Source organism: Megalops cyprinoides, chromosome 16, assembly GCF_013368585.1.
Source record: "Megalops cyprinoides isolate fMegCyp1 chromosome 16, fMegCyp1.pri, whole genome shotgun sequence".
NCBI classification, from domain to species: domain Eukaryota; kingdom Metazoa; phylum Chordata; class Actinopteri; order Elopiformes; family Megalopidae; genus Megalops; species Megalops cyprinoides.
The window spans coordinates 7,561,543-7,581,356 of NC_050598.1; the positions used below are offsets into that span (position 1 = coordinate 7,561,543).

Consider the following 19,814-nt stretch of genomic DNA (forward strand, 5'->3'; position numbering starts at 1 on the left):
ATATATATAAAATCACACACACACAACTACTAACTACTACGGTGTTTGTGCACACACACACACCCTTACATACTGTCCACATTAACGAGAGAAAATGCAGTCACATTCCACAGTAGTCACAATAAACAAGGCCTTTACATACATTAACACATTTTATTGCAATAGCTCTATTGAAAGCAAAAAAATGTCAGATAAATATAAACACTATACAACCCTCAAATTTCTCAGCTACAGTATAACCCCCATTCCCTCCAGAAAAGAAAAAAAAAACTCAAACGAAAGAAAACGCCACGGGGCGCAATTAACAAGTAAAACAATGCGACAGTATTTACAGTGGAAGACGCAGCCAAGTACAGTGTGATTTGTATTTGTCATTTTTATCTGTTCTTCCAACGTACGCTGAAGTAATAACGCACATAAGGGGGGTACACCTCCACGGTTTAACTCATCTGCTCTAAAAAAACTCAAACAACAGCATTCATTTATGAAATCAATCACAGGTAGCATGGCCATGACATCCCATCATTGTCGCAGCCATCGTCAGCATCAATTTTTATGTGTACTACACAGCAGCAAATAAAGTGTAATAAGTACAAAACAGTAGGCGGATGTTTACAAAACTGCAAAATTTCTACGTTTTTTTTTTCCGAGAAATTATGTTCCCCCTCGTTTTCTATTTGAAAATTGCCAGATATTCAATAATTACACCAATCCAACACAATACCAAACTAAGATTCCCGTTCTGTAAACTAGTTACAAAATAAAAATAAGTTGCATATTTATGCTGTACCAGTAAGCCTCTGCAGATATTAAGAGGTTATAATTAGGCTACTTTACCATTCATTTAAATTGGGAGTATTACTTTAAAATAATTATGGCAAAGTCATTAACAAATCGTGACAGTATGCAGGATATTAGCAAACTCAAACAATTTGCTGGGCAAAACCCCGTTTAATAAAAACAAAAATTGATTAAACTGATCAGTGAATCCTTTACCCCCCAAATAAACAGAAATCCATCGGCAATGTAAATCTCTTTGTGGTCAATTAAACAACATAGCGAAAAACAGCAATAGCCAATAAACAATTCATTATATTGGCAACAGCCAATAAAAAATTAGTATTTATTTAGTCATGAAGTCTTTGATCTTCATTTCATTTTTGATTTAAAAAAATTCTCTACTAAATATGACAAAATGGAACAGTTAATTTTGAAATTGTATCGTTTTCTTCGACGTCGCTATCGCTTTTCGCTTTTGTTGTTTCCCAAGACCTCGGTTTGCAATGCAACACTTTTAAAAGGCGGGGGGAAATGGTGTTCTCTGTAAACTATTAGTCTAAACACTGTCATCTTTCTGTGCCAAAAAATTTACTGTAGTCATTGTCAATGCCGAAGTGCACAAGCACTGAACTACGAAAATAAAATTTCTTACAAGCGTAAAGCTTCGTTCTTTGTTTAGGCTACATTTGGTTCAGTCAAATTCGAAGAAAGAGGATTTTAAAAAAGAAACCCCAGTTCAGGTTGATGTGTACCACGCGGGCAAAACCCCTTGCATTCAAGCGGTTGATTTAAAAAATGACGTACAGTAACGCCTCCCTCCCTAGCGAACGTCTCTACGGCAAGTTAACCATAAAAAAGACAGACAAAGATTACACAGCAAAATGCACAACAGTACCGTGTGGACACACTGCATAAAAAGCACTGCTTTCAGCCTTATACAGAAGGAAAAAAAAATAAAAGCATGGCACCGTTTGTATAAAACACTGGAAAAAACCCAATTGATTTTGCACAGCAGTCGTCAGAAATCAGTTGCCCCCCACTCCCCACGTCTCTTTATTCTTTATGTACCTTGAATATATAGGTCATACATATAATGTCAAATGACCTGACGTGAAATTAATTGGTTTGAGGAAATGTGAGGGTATGTGTTGAAACAGACGCGCTGACGATGTGATTTTCACGTACACTGCCAACAGTGCGATACCCAGTTCGGCACATCCCAGTCGCTTGGTGGGTTCACTGCCCCTCATCATTGGCGTTTTCTGCTTCCAGCTAGGACATTAGAGCGCGCATTTCCACAGAGCATCCGGCCTGACTCAATGCGAAAAATTACATTTGCAGACGGATGTTCATTAAAGTATGTCGTTATCTAATGTGTGACTTTGTGTACCAGTTCAAAATCTCGCACTAGATTTTCTAAGCTTTTGCAGCAAATCGTACAGGTAGTAATAACAACAATCGTAATAATAACAATAAATTACAAGTAATGTAAATGTATTGTCAGGTGATGCTTCAAGATACCCCCCCACTATAATGCATGTTGAAAAAACTCCCACTGTAGGAGAGCAGTTTTATTCGTACCATAACTATGGCCTCAACAGCAACAAATTATCTACATATTCTCTGTAGTGTTTTAACAGTCACTTAAATGATACCCTTGTATTATAGAAATGGGGGATTTTACCCAAATTCAAGTCAATGAACAGAAGTATTGAAATGTTTTTTTTCCCTACCTGTGTGAAAATACTGGATTAAACACAAAATATCCTCCACTGTGACTACAAAGCATATGTTGGGGACAACACAATTCAGACATGAGAACATTTATGTGCTTGCCATCACTTCCCATTTCTTTCACATTAACGGAACCAAGTTGATCTAAGTGGTGGCTAAATTCTATCCATTGAATATGTTCGATGTGATAAGTATTAGAAAACCTTCCTTTAAAATTCTGTACCTTTGTTGGGCTGCTGAACTCAATGCACTGAAAACTCAATGCACATGTGTGCGCTTTGGTGTGCCCCCCCCATGTCCACGAACATAAAAACCCTGACATGTGAAAGAGCTAATGTTTCCCATTCTGAAATACATTTTATCTTGTCATGCCAGTGGATTCAAGGATTTTAAATGGAATCAAAATTTTAAACAAAACCAACATTTTTGAGATTTATTCCCAATCAGAATTTTTTTTTTATAAAAATGGAGTAAATGAGAATTAAAATTTGTCAAATATAAACTTCTTAAGGTTTATTCCACATTTTCTCGGTGGGAACTACTGTACAAACTCTTCTTTTTTAACTCTTCATCTGCCTACTGCCCGCATGCAGCACAGATTTCATTTGGATTTGGGGCGGATATCTGAAGTCCAAGAATAGACCCTCCCTCATTTGTCAAGCGTATTACTTGGAGGGTGGGTGGGGGGGGGGGTACTGGTGTGCGTAAGGGACGGCCTGGCTCTGTCCGTGTGACGCGATAGGAATGTTCGGCATGTTGCACCTGGGGCCTGGCATAGGGTTACAGGAACTCCTTCACGTCATCCCCCTGTCAACCGGGAACTGTAGCGGTAATGGCGGTGGGCGTCGCCGCAGCCAGCAGGGGTGTGTGCGTACCGGAACTGCCCTACGGGGGGGGAGGGGAAAAACTCCATACCTGGCAAATCATAGCGTAATTACCGCTATAATAGTAATAATCAGTACCGTACCTTTGAGTAATGCATATTCTAAACTAACCATTGTACCTGGATGGTAATAAATATGGTAATGTCAGATGTGAGAGTAATGCTTGTAAACTGCAGACTTGTCCCAGCCAGCCTTGTGTATCAGTTCAGTGTTGATTTCTGCTTCGAGCTGGTTAGGGGAGGGGGAAAAAAAAAAAGTAACAGAACAAAAAAGGAAAATACAGCCTTACCTAGGCCACACAGAAGAGCTCTAATCAAATATTCACTTTGGAGAAACAAAAAGTACCAGTCGTACAATTAATGCAGCGCCAACCTGCTGCTCTGTGGAAATTTACGAAACAAAAGCGCAGTCGCCTCGCTTCTGTGGAGGGGGTGATGATGATTGGGCCCATCTGTGATGGACGTCCTCTGTGATTGGGGGGTGTGGTGTTGGGGTCAGGTGTCATGGTGAGCCCACTGCTGAGGGGTGTGGATTCGCTGTACACCCCCCCCCCTCCACCATCCTGTCTCGGGACGCTCCATCTTCAGTCTGGAATGAAACATGGAGAGAGGAGAAGAGAGGAGAGAGAGTGTCAATTAATCCAGCAGCCGGGGGCAGAGGGCAGGCTTCAGGCCTATCGGATCGCAGCCGAACACTGGCCTAAGCGCCGATAATGGATTTCGACACAGAGGAGCTAGTCCAACCCCACTCTGCACAGGAAGCTGCTTCTCTTTTTTTTTCGCGTGAGCGTTATTTATACCCGATCGATCGTGATGATGACTCCGGCCCTTCCTCTCCCTGCGGGCCGCGCCTGGTCCGGCGGCCCGGGGGAGGGCGGGCCCGGCTATCCGCGCTAAGCCGCCGGCCGCAGCCCGGAATGACCCTGCTCTCCGCAGTCAGCCCTTTGACGGAGGGCTTTGTTTGTTAAAACAATGGCAGCCCGGGCACAATGCGGCCGCTTTCAGAGGGGTTTCAAGCTTTGTCAGTCTGGTGCTGCCGGAATGCTGTCTCATTGTGACTGCCCCCCCGGACACCGGCGGCCGCGCGCGGGCCCGCGCCTGCACCCACTGGTCCTAACCGCTACCCTGCCCAGGGGCGCAACCCCACCACCGGGAACCATCTCCGAACGCCGCCAAACACCAGAGCTCTCTTTCTCCTGGTTGGTGGGGCGGTGAGTGAGAGGCAAAGCTAGTGTCTTACCCCGCTTTTGGCGTGAGACTATTACTGGAAGCGTGACCGAATCCATTCCACCTGCTCACACATGCCTATTTTAGGCCGACTCCAGTCGCCAAGTCTGGGCTGGGCCAAGTCACCGGGATTGCCCTGCTGCCCCTGCCGCTACCCCATGTGTGAGGTAATTCGAAGAAGCCAGGAGCTCCCCTGCCAAGGGCTCCTACACCACGTCCCCCACCACCGAACGACTGACCCAGGTTCAGTTTAACTCACTTAACGCTCATCACCCGTGCCCCGTGGGAGTGGCGCGGCTGACCCCCGTTCAGTTGGGCTAATTCGGTTAGCGCTCGTCACAGCTGGTTTGCCATTACGTCAATCTGCCTGGGCCCAGCTGGAACCGGGGTGCCCGCAGTGCGGCTGCGTTCCGTGCGGGAAATATGACCTCGGCACTATCTGGGTAAAAGACAGCCTAAACGGCCCAACCCCAACGGAAGAATGACTCTGCTTTAATGGACGGTGCGTCAGACGGTCGTTTTTTAAAGAGAACTCTGAACGAACTTCAGCCATAATTGAAATACATGAGCAGCCCATGCCAGACGGTAATGAGAGAGCCGGGCTGGCTGGTGCTGGCGCTTAACCTGGCTGTCTTCCCCTGTGGTGCACAGTAAATAACCTTTAGCAGTGTCAGAAACCCTCCAAGCACCAGGGAACAGCCTGCGTTTGAGATAATACCCAACACAGCACAGTGCACAGTATGCAGAGCAACGATGTATGACATCAACAAGTCCCAAGTGTTAATGATAATCTCGGTCTGCGATTTACTCCACATTTGCACTGTTGCCAAACACTGGTGGACTCCAGGGACTTGAGTCTTGATTACTCTGATGTCCCAAAATGAGAAGCTCCACCCATCAATCCCATTTTTTTCCTGCCCAGACACTGTAAGAACCTCCAGTTGTGTGTAAATGACTCACTGCAACAATAAAAGAACATCTGGATTTGCTCACACTTCCAGGAACAAAAATGAGTATTAGTGCAATTTTATACAGGGTTCTGAAGGTCTCCTTTATCATCATTAATGAGACGGAATGAAAAATGTTCTCAAAAATGTTCCCATAAATAAGCAATTAAACACGGATCTATGAAATCGATATGTAATGTAACAACCGAATATTCAAACAGTCGAACACACAGTCTCATGACTAAAAATATCATCTTAAGTGCAAATGTCATTAAGCAATCTCTTTGATGAGGCTTTCAAGAAAAACACTTAAACGTCTGCTGCACAGTCACCGTTATTTCATTTTTCTTCACTTGGAAATACAAATTCTGTTTCTCACTTCACAAAACAGCTGATAAAAGAAAGAGGCAATGTGGATTTGGAAGGGCAGGGACAAGATCAGGTGATTTTTGAAGAGTCGAAGCCAGCTCTGTTCTGGACATCTCTGACAGGCACCAACCAGACCACAAAAGGGTAGGACTTGACTCTCCCCCCCACCCCACACCACCATCCACCTACCGATCTTTGTGAAATCCTTAACATACCTTAATCTCAATTGCAAAAGTCATTCTTATCACTGGGGAGGCAGGCACAGAAGTGGCAGAGGTATGACTATATTAAATCACATTCTTTTTTTTGCTTAGCAGATGTCCTTATTCAAAGTGACGTATACAGCTTACCCATCATCCACTTATACAGCCAGATACTCCCTGAAGTAATTCGGGTTAAGCACCTTGCTCAACTACACAGCAGCAGTGGCCCACCTGGGAATCGAACTGGCAACCTTTGAGTAGCCCTGGTGCACAGCACTATACCACACAGCTGCTACCATGCCGTACGCCGACGGGCTAGACACGCAAGATTTTAAACAGTTTATCTGTTGTGACAGTGACGTATTCAGCCAATCACTGCGGGACAGAGACAAGCCAAATTTTTTTAAGCAGTAGGCAGAGAGCATCAAGGAACAAAAGTGACTGTAGAAGAAGTGTCCGCTCTTAGACTACAGCTTGTGAAAAATGTATCTTTGATTTACCCTTCAATCAGCGAGTCTTAATTTTGCTGCAGCAGAGACGCCGTCTTGCTTCCACTGCGTGTGGCAGTACTGTCTGGGCTCCCCCTCAACAGTGAGGTGTGCACCCTGTACCTTCGGGGTACAACCATGCGGCAAAGGATGGGGAGAACCGGCAGGTGAGTGTCCCCTGTACCGCTGCCCACTGACCACAACCTGCACAGCGGACTAGTCGCTTTGCAGGACGTTCGCTGAGGAATCGCACGTCGTGGCAGCAGGTGTCGGGACCCACAGCTGCTGCCACTGCAGTCATCAAGTTTCACCAAACGTCAAAACCTGACATCATCAAAACCAACATCATCAAGTTTCCAAACGTCAAAATCTGATTCTGCTCCAGCTGCCCCGGCCTCAGACTCTATGAATGATTCATGCTGACACAGGCCCGATAATCTCTGTCCGCACCTGGTGAGAAATCCAGTGTCAATCCCTGAAGATGGAGGGATGTCTGATCTCTAAACATGCCTGCAGTGCTAATGTTCCCTAATGTTCTCACTGCTCGTGAGCGGCAGAGAGGGAACCCCGGCCCCGTGGGTCTGGGGCAGAGATCCCACGGAGACCCGCTATTCTTGACCCAGGCCCATCTGCACTGACAGCTAATGGCATTAGCTCTCATTACAGGCTTAGGGCACAATCTCTCCTCCTCTCCTCCTGCTCCAGGCAGGCTGCCCTGGAGCCCCAGACAGAAGGCTCTGCGCCTGCCTCCCCTCCTTCAAACAGGGATCCCTGGAGGGGTTTCTGGGACTCCTGCTTTTCTCTTCATGATCACAAGAGGAGGACGACAATCCAAAAGCAGTGGGGTCTCGGTTCAATATAACGGAGGCTGCCTGACCACCTGTCTACCAGCACAGTAGTCTTTTTCAACCACACAAATACAAGGCTCATTTGTACTAAGCACTGCTGCTTTTGCTGTACCTATGAAGCAGAAAGTGGCAGACTCAACTGCACGGCCATGAAATGCTGTTAACTACAACCGTTACACTACTGTAACAACATAGGAGAATTTATGGTCTATTTGTACCGCTGTTTCTAATGTCAAATCAAAAATGAAAGTAATTCAGTAGTTTACACCATTTGATTATTAACACCATGCCTAGCAACAGCACTGTAAGGATACGCCAGTAACCAAGCAATTGGGGGAAAAAAAAGGACAAGGGCATCATTACAGATAATGTGGCCTATGCTGCCTGTCAATCGTAGGCCTCACAGAGCAGTGAGATGATTTTTCATGGCACAGCAGAAGCAAAGTAAAAGCAACCCCAGTCACAAGTCACCGACTCAAGTCCAGGCAATTAGGCAGGAGGGGCAGACACTGTAATGGAAGCCATCCTGTGCTGACCAATCACAACTCACTTTGACTCACTGCATGGCAGAGGCCTGTATCTGTGGTGACTTGCACTACATTGTAAATAATAGAAAGTGAGCTGCCCAAATTCAGGTAGAGGTGCCTTGCTTAAGAATGTGAGCAAGCAGGCTCCCATGTGGGACAGTGACAACCAATTCCATGGTCACTGTAGGACCTTTAAGGACCAATCCCCAACCACAGAGCACAGTTATGGGATGGGGGGGGGGGGTGCAGGAACATCTTTTTTACATTTAAAAAGCACTGTAACATGGGCATCTCTGACTCAAAAAACTGCAGAAGCCTCCACTGACCCTAACAAGGTGTACTTGGATTGACGCACCCTCGAGGTTTGCAGTAACACAGGCCGGTGGTGCCGTGAACAAGCGCGGCTTGCGGGGTGAACTGAGAACAAGCTTCAGAGATCACCGGCCTGCCGAGGGTTGAAAAGCTCACAGGATTACAGAGAAACCTCACCTCAGCCTGAGGTTAGGAAGGAAAATTACCTGCTCCCAGTTCCTAGAAAGCCATGCGGAGTCTCCGGGAGGTGAGGTAGGGACCTCATCCGCGGCACAGCCGTCCCCACGCGCTGACGGTAACGCGTGGGGACAGGGCTGCACGGCCTTCTGAGGCCACCTGAAAGCTCAGCTGCACTCCCGGGGGTGGGGCGGGGAGTATCATTGCCCAGCACACCTCCCAACGGGGGCCCGCACCGAGGGGGTAAAGCCAGAAGTGCGTGAGCAAAGTCAGAACGCAGAGTCAGAATGTAAATAATTTGTCAGGAGTTGCCAAGTGTCGCCTAAGCCGCAGCAAGGAGCTGGTGCAAAGCGACTGGGGCCTTCAGAGCAATTTCACGCTGACAGTCTGTGAATCTGGGATTGCATCTTTGTGACGGTCGCTCACAAATTTTGATTCTGCATTCATGGATGTTTGAGGAACTGCTTGGCCTGGTCTGTAGTCTCTCGCCTAGTTATTCTCATCAGTGAGTGCGCACGTGCATGTGTGTGTGCTGTATGCATTTACATATCCACACCTCGATAAACACACGCACACTCACAGCTGTCGGTTCACCCAGTGAGCCACTTTTTTGTGTACTTAAAACGGATTCAATTAAAGAATACATCAAGACTTAAGTCTCCCGCCCACCCTGTGAAGATAGGATTTGGAGTAGATAATGATAGGAATTAACAGAATATCCGAGTGCAGAGGAGTACATCATCTGAGATGCCCCTGGTAAGGGTACAGGTTACATTCCATGTCTTAGATATGGATCATTATGGATGGACAAAGACGTATTGATGTAAAATAATAACATTCTCGACAGGAATCCAAGCAGTGTTGGTTTGGACTGAAATCAATGAAAATTCCGCTCTTCAGCATGAACCCTGCATTGGTAACAGGAGACTCATATTTTGACTTAATCAAAACTAAATAAGAACAGGGGCAAGATGCTCTCATTGATGACGACTTGCATTTTTATAGTCAGCCAAGGATCTACAAGGTCTTTATAGTCAGAAGATGTCTGTCTGGGTGATGTAGGGAGCCATTTTGTGCTAGGGCCCTATCCACAGGCTGGAAACAAGGCAATACTGCAACCATTACCCTACTTGGGCCTAGACTATTGATTTGATTAGTAGATACTGTCATCCTGGAACAACTTCCACAGCTAATAATACTTTTACTGTTGAACATTGGCTTACAGCTGCAAAGCCATCTCTGCAGGTAGGTTGGTGGTAGCAAAGTAGTGAAAACGTTCCACTTTCTCGGTGCTTGTCGTAGGCAATGCTAACATATCTTAACTTGCACTAACTAGCTTTAGCTTTATCTCTGGATATCAGGACAACCCATTATCTTTCTTTTACATTTTGACCATATTTCCTATTAATCTCAGCCACATCATGTACTTTCTGTATTTGTCTGCTTCTTTTCAAATACTTTTTTATTATTACATCAGAAAGGCTCACATCTCTTAATGTTCCATCCAGCTGGAGATCAGTTGCAGCAAAAAGGATATGTCCCCATCGCTGGAGTGGGGCATTTGTAACTACACGATTCAGATGGAGTGCCCCTTATTGGCCCAAAAACACCCCTTCCAACACCAAATCTGTCTTTCCTGCAGTCCTTCCAACCAAATACAATCCAGGAATTCTTCTGCTCCTTGGTGAACAATTGCCAGAGGAGAGTAGGGCTGTTAAAAAAAAAAACCCTGGCCCCTCCCACTAACAGAAATGACAACCTCAGAACCAATAGAATAATGAGATGAACAGAACCAAGAGCCAACTAACAAGGACAAAAGCTATAATGGCTCCAGGTTTGTCTTTCTGATCAGTAAGTGGGTCAAAGTTTTTATTTAATTCCAGACTGGATTTGTTATTTGGGATTAGTGAGCGGGTCAAAGTTTTGTTTTTCCATTTCATTCCAGCCAATATTTGCTGAGGCTTGTGGTTCCATCATTGTTAAATAATTCCTACATTTCTGTAAGAATGTAAGCCTGGTTCAAAGCTCAATCTTATGGAATGGGTTATAGAATTTTAAAAATCCTAGCCTTCCAAGCATTAATATTCCGAGAAATCCCTGTTGCGCAGGACAACCCACATTCAACCCACTTCACTCTGCCATTTTTTTCAACCTCTCGCTTGAAGTGGTCACACAGCCACAAGCCTAACATGTCAATATAACAACCATCCAATGTCATCCAATGTTTTGGTTTAAAAACTTCCACCCACTGCAAAGACCACAAAACAACCGCGTCAATCCATGGGCAGACCATCATATTCCTTTTCAACAATACGTAGGGGACAAAGTCCTGAGGAGGTGTAATATATAGTGTTGGGAAACCAATCACCTAAAATATGCTCACTGGGGAGGAAGGGGAGGGGGGGTCCCTCTGACACAGGAAAGAGATCTTGTTGCCTGCTACACTCATTTCTTGCTATAAGTGCAGTACTGTTCTCCGCGTGCCACAGTCGTAAATAAGTGTCAGTCTCAAAATAAAGCAGTAAATATAGACATATGCGATATACTGAAAGGGCATGTTGCTTCCCAACATGCCTCTGACCCAGCTCAGCTTTGACGTCGGCCGGAATAAATCCCAAACGGGTTTGCCTCGGTTCCCCCGGTGCCGGGGGGGGGGGAGACGAGGGGAGGCGCACGCCGACCTCTTAATCAATTGGTTTAGATCGAGCCGTTAGCCAAGGGCTGATCTGGATCTGATATCTCTTGACAGTTATCTGCAGTAAGTGCTTTGTGAAAGGGAAGGTGCTGGAGATGTGTCCGTGCTGCACGAAGCTGAGGAAAGGCCCTCTGTGCAGCTTGCATTTGCTGCCCCCTAATAAGTGATCAGTAGTAGCCTATAAGATCAGTATTCAATATGAACACATCGGGGCCTCAGATGAAAGAGAAATCGCTGCACCCGCAGGATGAGGAACTCTCTCTCTCTCTTCCTCTTTCTTTCTCTCCCACTTCACTTTTATTCCCCTTTCCTCTGTCAGTCACCCACCCACCCACCCACAACCTTGTCTCTGAGGCTCATTTGGTCACACGGTCACAAAAATTCTGAGAAGACGGTAAAGGTAACATATGTATTGCACAGGTGAAGTGGGAACTTCCTCAGCATGTGCATGTATCCAAGCTCAATGGAATTACGCATAAACTATGCTTTTTGTGGGCTCCCTCACCTCTACCTGTAACATCCACATTGAGGTTCTTTAAAGAAGAAGTGCTGGGCTCTATAGCACATACACAGCAGCGACACACAGGGTGAGGCTACAGGTGTGAGGAGTTAGAGATGCTATATTCCTTAAAACAGAGGGTACCCTTGTGAAATGAGCAATATGCACTGAGTAGGATACAAACCTTCTCATTCTCAAGTTCCATTTGAGGGTGCCGCATGTTTTAATACCCTTCCCTGTGGCCTGAGGTGATGCTCTCTGCAGAGTTCATGACAGGTCTGTGACACCATAGCCTGGTTCTGTTCCCCCCCCCAACCAGGGCCCGGCCTACAGGGTCCACTGTGGGCCCATAACGGGAAGGTGAAATACTGAGGCAGAATTTGCAATCCCAGAACTTCAGGCCCAAGAGCTTCCAGCAGGTAATGCAGGACAAATTTATGCACTCCATGCACAGTGCTGCCCACACCCCACTTCTTAAAGCCATGCAGCTTAGCTGTTTGAGGAAGTAACAACGCTAATCACTAAACCAAATCTCTGACTCTTCACTAGTCAATGTTAAACTATTACCTCTTGTTCCATCACAAAGAGACACACACACCTCAATGGTTTGATCAGAGCTCTTCCTCCTCTCACCCCTTCACTCAGAGCGACTACAGTCCCTGGGGCGTTGGCACGAACCAGCTCCAGTACATACGCTCATTTCATGTTTTAGCCCATTCCCAGTCACAAAATGTGACCTAGTGAGACCAACTCAGCCCCTTACTCCCGGTACCTGAACCCTAACCCTAAAACCAGCTCTTTCACCAACTAATCACCTATGACTGTCAGACACCCCAAACGCGGCCTACACCTTTGAGGGTGCACACGTAAGCCACACCGCCCTGCGTGGGTTGGGACCTCGGGCGGCGCCGGGTGAGTCGCTCGCGGGGCCGGGTGTCCAGGTGCGCAGGCTGCAGGATGCGGATTCCTCAGTGATGAGCCACTTCCCTCTGCCGCGGCCCTGCTGTACGCCCTGACATGTCTAACCAATTAACAGCATCATACCACTCCAGAAAGTGACTCACCGCACAGCAGCACAAACACTGACTGTAGGGACAAGATCAGAGACAATACACATCCACCCAATCCACCCAACAGCCCCTGAACCTTCACACTGTCTCTCTTGGACCAATGCTGGTGTTTTTTTTAAATGCATTTGGGATTTAATGAACCTGAATTATTCAGTTTCCAATATAGCTTCTGTACCTGTACAATTACCTACTGAAAAGTGAAAAAAAAACATGTGTTTTCCACTTTCATATGAACAATCCTGCCTCAACCAACACAACACAGGTCACAGTCCCTTTTCGGTTTAATTTACCAAAGAATAGCTACACCACTTAGTGCCAAAATGTCTTCCTCCGACAACTGATTCCAGTAAAGCCACAGAGTAATTGTTTGCTTTGATGCAGTAAGTTTCAACGGTTCCCCATAAAACCCTGACTGCGAGGCAAGTACAGACACACAGCTGTGGCGGACAAACACGTCGTGAGACCGTGACTCTCTTCTGTGAATAATTCTTTCATTATTCTTCTTTATTTCATCCACCCCCCCTTCCCTGATACACCCCCATACACACATTCCATCAAAGCCACAAATGGCAAATCCCAAAAATTCCACAACCACATTTCTGCTGGATTTAACAGCTGAGGTGGAAAAGGTCAGGACTCCACAAGGGTGGGGCCAAGGACAGCGATGTCCCCCCCACCAGCGGTGTTACCTTGTAGCCGCTGACATCCCCCTCTCTCAGCCCCCCGAAATCTACTGCCGCCTACCAGCTACACCCCCCCCACCACTTCCAAACACACACCCCTCCATCTGTGCTTTAGCTCCATGATAAACAAATGAGTCAGCCGGGCCGCGCCGCGATCACTGACTCACTCTCACCTCATTCTCACACTCACTCGCTCAGCCAAGCGCGTTCCCCGACCAGGAAACAAGGCAGAGAGTGCCAGCCGGGGGGAGGGCGGGGGGATGGGGGGGGCAGGGAGATAAGATGCTGGGGGGTAGGTGTAGGGGATTCTCAGGGAGTAGAGCAGTAAAGAGACTGGGGATGCAGGGAGAGGGGGCGTGAGGTACAGTAAACGAGTCAGAGGCACAGGTACATGTGGAAAAGCAGACCAAGAGACCACGACAAGATACTCAAAAAAAATTAAGGAAGAAACTCTCCAGACGATGGCCAGTAAGTGGTTCCGATAATGTTGCAAAGTAGGTCTGGAAAAACCCCAGTACTGCACAACTGTGATGTTTACTGTAGTGCAAGTCAACAGTTTAAAAATCAATGACCCGCACTTCTAAGAAATTCACAGGAAAATCGCAGAAAAAGAGGCAGGACTAAAAACCACAGGCCCTCTTCGGGGGGGAACATGAGCTGTTATTTTTATTCAAGTTGCAAGGCGCGACGCACGCCTTGTGCTGAGGTAACTTTCGGAAACCGATACGCACGGTGATGACAAACAAGCTTTTGGCTCAAACAGGATGATGCGGAGTCTGCGGAAGCCTGACTTTGGCAAATTCGTGCCCGCGAAAAAGTCTCAGTGGCTGCAACAGGAGACAGAGGCGCGTCTCGGAACCTTCGACGGTGGACAGTGGCCATCATCTCCAACACAAACAAACACATGGTTACCAGACAACATCACACGAGGAGACTGTCTGATCCGTTGGCAATACATGATTTTACCTTATTTGTACCTGGAATGATGGTGATAATCAAATGGCTTCATGGCTCACAGCCCATCAAATGTAAACTGCACCCGCACTGACACGAGACGACCAATTTCTGACTTTATAAGCTATGGCTGATTTCTAAACTCTGCTGTTCTTAAAAACACATTCTCTTTCCATGCAAAAAAAACCCAGCTTCAATCTGTCCCAAGGAAATCAAGATGCAATCTTAAACTGTACTGCAAAACCAACAGTCTGATGAAATCAACAAGACACTAACAAGGAAACAAGCCATATTGGCTCCAGGTGTCAACTGCTCAACATTGACGTTCTTAAAAACACATTTGGTTTCTTTCAGTGCAAAGAAATTTGCTTCAATCTCTCCCAAGGAAATCAAGATGCAATCTTAAATTACACTGCAGTTTAATCACTGGAAAACAATCCACAGCCACAAAAGAGAAAAAAGCCCTTGATTTGACAAATATTTTTAAATCTGTTCTAAAAATACCAGGGACAGCCATCAGCTTAGAAAGCAAGGGATCCCTTGGAAAAAAAAAGCCAGCCAACTTTGACTTGATTTATTCATAACCATATTTAACACATCAACACCCAAGTTAAGAGGGTGAGAATCCCTTTTTCTGATCATTATCACCTTGTACTCCGCAGAAGGTGCTTGCTTGCGGCATGTTACAACTATGCCACCATCTATTTCACAGGGGTTTAAGCAATATAAATGTAAGAAACCAAATATTACATGGAAGTCTGAACTTCTTTTAAACAGACACTCCCTTCCAAGTAAAGGGTGGAGAGAGCCCTAGGTCAAAACTGCCTCTAACAGGTGGCTTTGACACGGGCCGAAGGTTGCAGCTCTGTAACAAGCATTCCACCTTAAGAAAAAGGATGTGATGTGTGGACTCAAAGCGACAACAAGGATTTGGATATGAAGTGCTTTTAATTTTACCACACATTTTATTTGAACTTTCTATTTTGAACGTACTCTTTTTCACACAGAAGTAGAGCATCAGCTCTGAAACTGTAAACTCACACCTGGCTATTCTCGCTCTTTCTGCACCTGCAGCAAAAGGGGAAAGAGAGACAAAACCAACCTTGAGAGGCAGCGGTCAGTCCTTCCGATTTGGCGAAGTCTATGCTGGCGTACGCCCCGTTCTCCGGGAGGGGGAGCGGAGACGGGGGCGAGGGGGTGACGGCGGGCGGCGCATAGCGGCTGGCACGGGGGTCCTCCCTCAGGTCGAGGGCGATGTAGTTGAGGCCGTTCTGGTAGCCGGCGGGGGCGTTCCGGCACGCCCGCATGGCGGGGCCGCAGCCCACGTCGGTGGGGACGGGCAGGGCGGCGGTGTCATCCGGGGCAGCCGCGCCCTCCATGTGCAGCCAGGCGCTGTCGAAGGAGGCGGAGCTCTGCCACTTGGCGCCGTCCACCGGGTGGGGGCTGGTGGGCGCGGCAGGGCTGCCGCCACCGGTGCCGGGAGGGGAGGAGGAGGAGAAGGTCTCAGAGCTGTGCCTCCGCCTGCCCTGAGGGTCTGCCCGGATCACTCTGGGCTCCACGGGGGGGCTGGGCGGGGCCTGGGGGGGGTAGTGCTGCTCCATGACGCACAGGTGCTGCAGCATGGCGGTGGGGCTCTTGGCCTCCACACCGCGGCCGAAGGTCATTTCAGTGTAGCCGTCAGTCCGGCTGCCCAGGGCGGCCCCTGACGCCAGGGGTCGGATGTAGCTGGGAGGGTTCCAGGGGGCTACGAGCGAGGGCCGCGGGGAGTGTCCCTTGGGCAGGTGGCCTTTGTCCATATCCAGGCTCATGTAGTCCTCGTGCAGGGGGGAGCGGCGGTGCTCGCTGCTGGAGCCCAGCGAGGAGGGGGAGCCCTCAGCTGACAGGGAGCAGGGCGTGTAGGCGGGCCGGTCCCCGAACTCGATGTTGATGTACTCGCCGGGGCTGGAGGGGGGCTCGGCCGCCTCGCTCACCGTGGGGGAGCTGTGGAAGCTGTGCCGGCCCAGGGAGAGCCGGGTGGGGCGCACCACTTGCCTGTCACCACACCCGTCAGGGTGCCCCTGGGGGGCGGGAGGGTTGCCGGCCTGGCCTCCGCTGCCGCTCTCGGCTGCCACGTAGCCCGGCTTGACCGGGGAGCTCATGGGCACATACTCGTCACGCTCGCGGTTCTCCCGGTGAGGGGCTTTGTAAGAGCGCGGGAGGGAGAAGTAAGGGCTGTAGGACTTGGGGGGTTCGGGCGTGGCCGGTGGGTAGTAGCCCTCGTTCAGGTGCTTGCGGGGAACAGCACCGCCGCCGCTCTGGGACATGTCCATGTACTCACCATTTTCCCGGTGGTCGGCGCCGGGGCGGGGTGTGGCCTGCAGGGGGGAGGAGCCCCCACCAGGGAGCATCATCATGTAGCCCTGGGCGTCCACCTGCGGTGGGGAGAGTGGGGCGGCCGTCTGCTCGTGCCGGGATGTGGAGAGGTGCGTGCTGGGTTGCATAGGCATATAGTCTCCGTCGCGGGACGGCACCACACCGGGCATCATGGGCATGTAGCCGTCGTCCTTGGAGGCGTCCCCGCGCTGCTCGGCGTAGATTGAAGGGGCCTCGGCCTGGCAGGCAAGGTGTCCGTTGCTCCCCAGAGGGCCGGCCTCTGCCACGGACTCGTCCAGCGAGGAGGTGGTCTGGGTCATCTTCTGGTACATGGCGACGCCATTGCTGCCGCCCGTCGGCCTGGAGAAGGAGTGCGTCCGCTTGCGGAGGGCCTTCTCGTCGTCGGCGCCGTCGTCGTGCGGGGCGTCGGCACCGCCCGCCACCTCGCGGTGCCGGCCCATGGCCATGTAGTCGCTCAGGCAGTGCTCCTCGCGGATGGGCGGCGTGTTGCCCAGCGAGTCAGGGGTGTTGCTCCGTACACGGAAGTAGCGGAAGTCACCGGGGCTGGAGCCGTACTCGTCGGAGGAGTTGAAGCCGCCGTCACTGGGCGAGCCGCAGATGGAGGCGCTGGAGGGCCGCGTGAGCGTGTCGGAGGCCGAGCCGTGGCCGCTGCTGCTGGACACGCTGACGGGGCTGGTGGTGGAGGGGAAGTGCGACACGGGCAGCGAGGCGGAGCGCGTGTGGTAGGCGGAGCCCGGCAGGGCCCGCACGTAGCGGCCGCCCGCCCCCTCCTGCCGGCCCAGGTTGACGCGGGCAGCGCTCAGGTGGACCAGGCTGCCCGTTACTGAGCGGAAGGGCCGGTTCATGGTGCCCTCGCCCTCGCTGGAGGTGCGGAAGCGGTAGCCACTGGCGGCACCACCCTTGCTGGCAGGCGGGGTTCCCGCCACGCTCTCGGTGCGCGAGCGCCGCTGCAGCCCCGTCTGGCTGGGCGGCAGGTTGCCCAGATGACGGCGCGTGGTGATGAACGGCATGGGGTTGGAGCCCGATGACTGGCTCTTGCTCCGCGGCCGGAACTCGGCGAAGGCCTTCAGCGCCTTCATGGTCTCCAGGATGGTCTCGTGCATGTTCTGCGCCACCACCGAGTCGTCCACCTGCATCCAGATCTCGCCGGGCCCGATGGAGGAGGAGCGGCCCACCTCGATGAAGAAGAAGCTCTCCGAGTGGCCGCAGCGCCGGATGTTCATCAGCTGCAGGTTCACACAGGGTGTCTCCGAGTTCAGCTTCACCAGGTGGATGGTCTTGGTGGACAGGCACAGCCGGTACACGCCTGTCAGGTTCTTGGTCTGCCCCAGGCCCTTGGGCTTCACATTAACCTGCCACACTTCCTTGAAAACAGTGCCCGGAGTGACGGTGCCGTAGCCGTCGTCCACCTCGTCTGCGTCCAGGTGGCTCCTCTTGCCCTCGTTCATCAGGTCACTGACGGCAAGGTACCAATCCTCCTGCTCCTGCTCATTCTCGGCCACTATGGCAAAATACTCATCCTTAGTGTACAGAGCAATGAGGTATTTGTTCTTAGAATCCGCCCTTTTGTTTACAGTGAAGCACTGGTAGAGATAAATTACCCGCTTGGGGGGAGAAGCAGCAGCAGCGGTGGTAGCAGCAGCACGGAGGCTATTTCGAAATTTCTTCTCGCTGTCATAGTATTCCAATCGACTGGGGCCCAGATGGCTCGGCCCTCTCAGCACGAAAAACCTCTTATGGCCGTGTTTCTGTTTCCTAAGGTACCCACATTTACGTATGTCATCCACGCCATCGGAGCTGCCGCTAGCGGCGGCTGCTAACGTAGTAGCGGTCGTGGAGGCAGCAAGTGCATGACTGGCGGCGGCGTTTTCGTGTACCACGTTTACGCAAGACGAGGAGGCTTTTCTCACCGGCGTTTCCTGGACGTTGTCCTCCAGAAAATGCTGCTGCGCCTGGTAGTGGTGTTGCTGCTGATGTTGTTCCTTCGGCAGGAGAGCGTGATGGTAGGGGGGCGGTAAGTGTTGATGGAACCGAGCGCCGCCGATTTTAATTAAAGGCGAGGGGGGTTCCCCGGCAGAGGTGTCGCCGTTGGCTGTCGCCGCCGTTGTTTTTGTCCCGATTGCGCGCTGCTGTGTCTCCAACATCAACATAGCGGCGTTGCTTTCTTGATAATTCATCAAATTTGCCATGAGAGAACACAATTAAAGGTCACTTTTACCTTCGCCTAGTGGACGCAAACCCCATTCTCGTCTGGGAAATTGTGACTCCGGTGCGATATATATTTTTTTCAAACGGTTTCTCCTCGCCGCCTCTTGTACAGGCTCCACGAAAACAAATTCTGCAATTGCTACATAACCGCTTTCAGCCGTCTCTATGGCCAGTCTATCGAGCTAGCAGGCTAGCTAGCTATCTGTGCCCCTCTCCCTCTCTGTACACATCTCTTCAGACCTGAGCAAAAACAACACGTGACCCGTACGTCACCAATGAGAAGGTGGGATAATGTGATAGTCGAGTTTCTCAATTGGATCAAGGAAGACATTGAAAAGAACTGACAAGAAAATTTACCAATAGCTGAGGACTATTAGCTTACTACGTCAATTCAGTCGAGCAATGGCAGCGCTCGGAGTTTCATTTAAGCAGAGAGGAGAAGACGTTCTTGGGGTGATTGACAGTCGTGTGCCCAGTTGTAAGCGGGAATGTGGTAGGCGTTTCTTTGTTGTACAACGGCGAGTGGACTGAACATTTGTGAGTGACGTTATAGCGTCCAATGCTGTTTTGTGAAGTTCACCGTTAGGTAACTTCATTGGTTTACCCTAGGATTTCACGCCTAAAACCTAAGCGTTGGGTGGATGAATTACATGCACGATGTGAAGTTGCTAGCAAGCTAAGGAACGTTATACGCTTAGAAGGGAGGTTAAAAAAAGGAGCAGTAACGTGGTTGTGCATCAAAATCAATCAACACCGTATCACGCCCCGAGTTAAACATTAAATGCATTTTGTTAGTCGTCGAAATGTATACAGTTTGTGGTGCCTATGCCTCATTTC

General features: G+C 49.4%; 1 protein-coding gene across 1 annotated transcript; it reads right to left on the minus strand.

The window, feature by feature from the left end:
- Positions 1-1,240: 1,240 nt before the first annotated feature.
- LOC118790870 (insulin receptor substrate 2-B) lies at positions 1,241-19,207 on the minus strand. Its single transcript, XM_036547979.1, has 2 exons — positions 15,499-19,207; positions 1,241-3,986 (listed from the first exon to the last, which is right to left on the minus strand). Exons 1-2 carry the CDS (start codon positions 18,956-18,958, stop codon positions 3,982-3,984), a joined length of 3,465 nt encoding a protein of 1,154 aa, XP_036403872.1. The 5' UTR covers positions 18,959-19,207; the 3' UTR covers positions 1,241-3,981.
- Between the last annotated feature and the right edge of the window lie 607 nt (positions 19,208-19,814).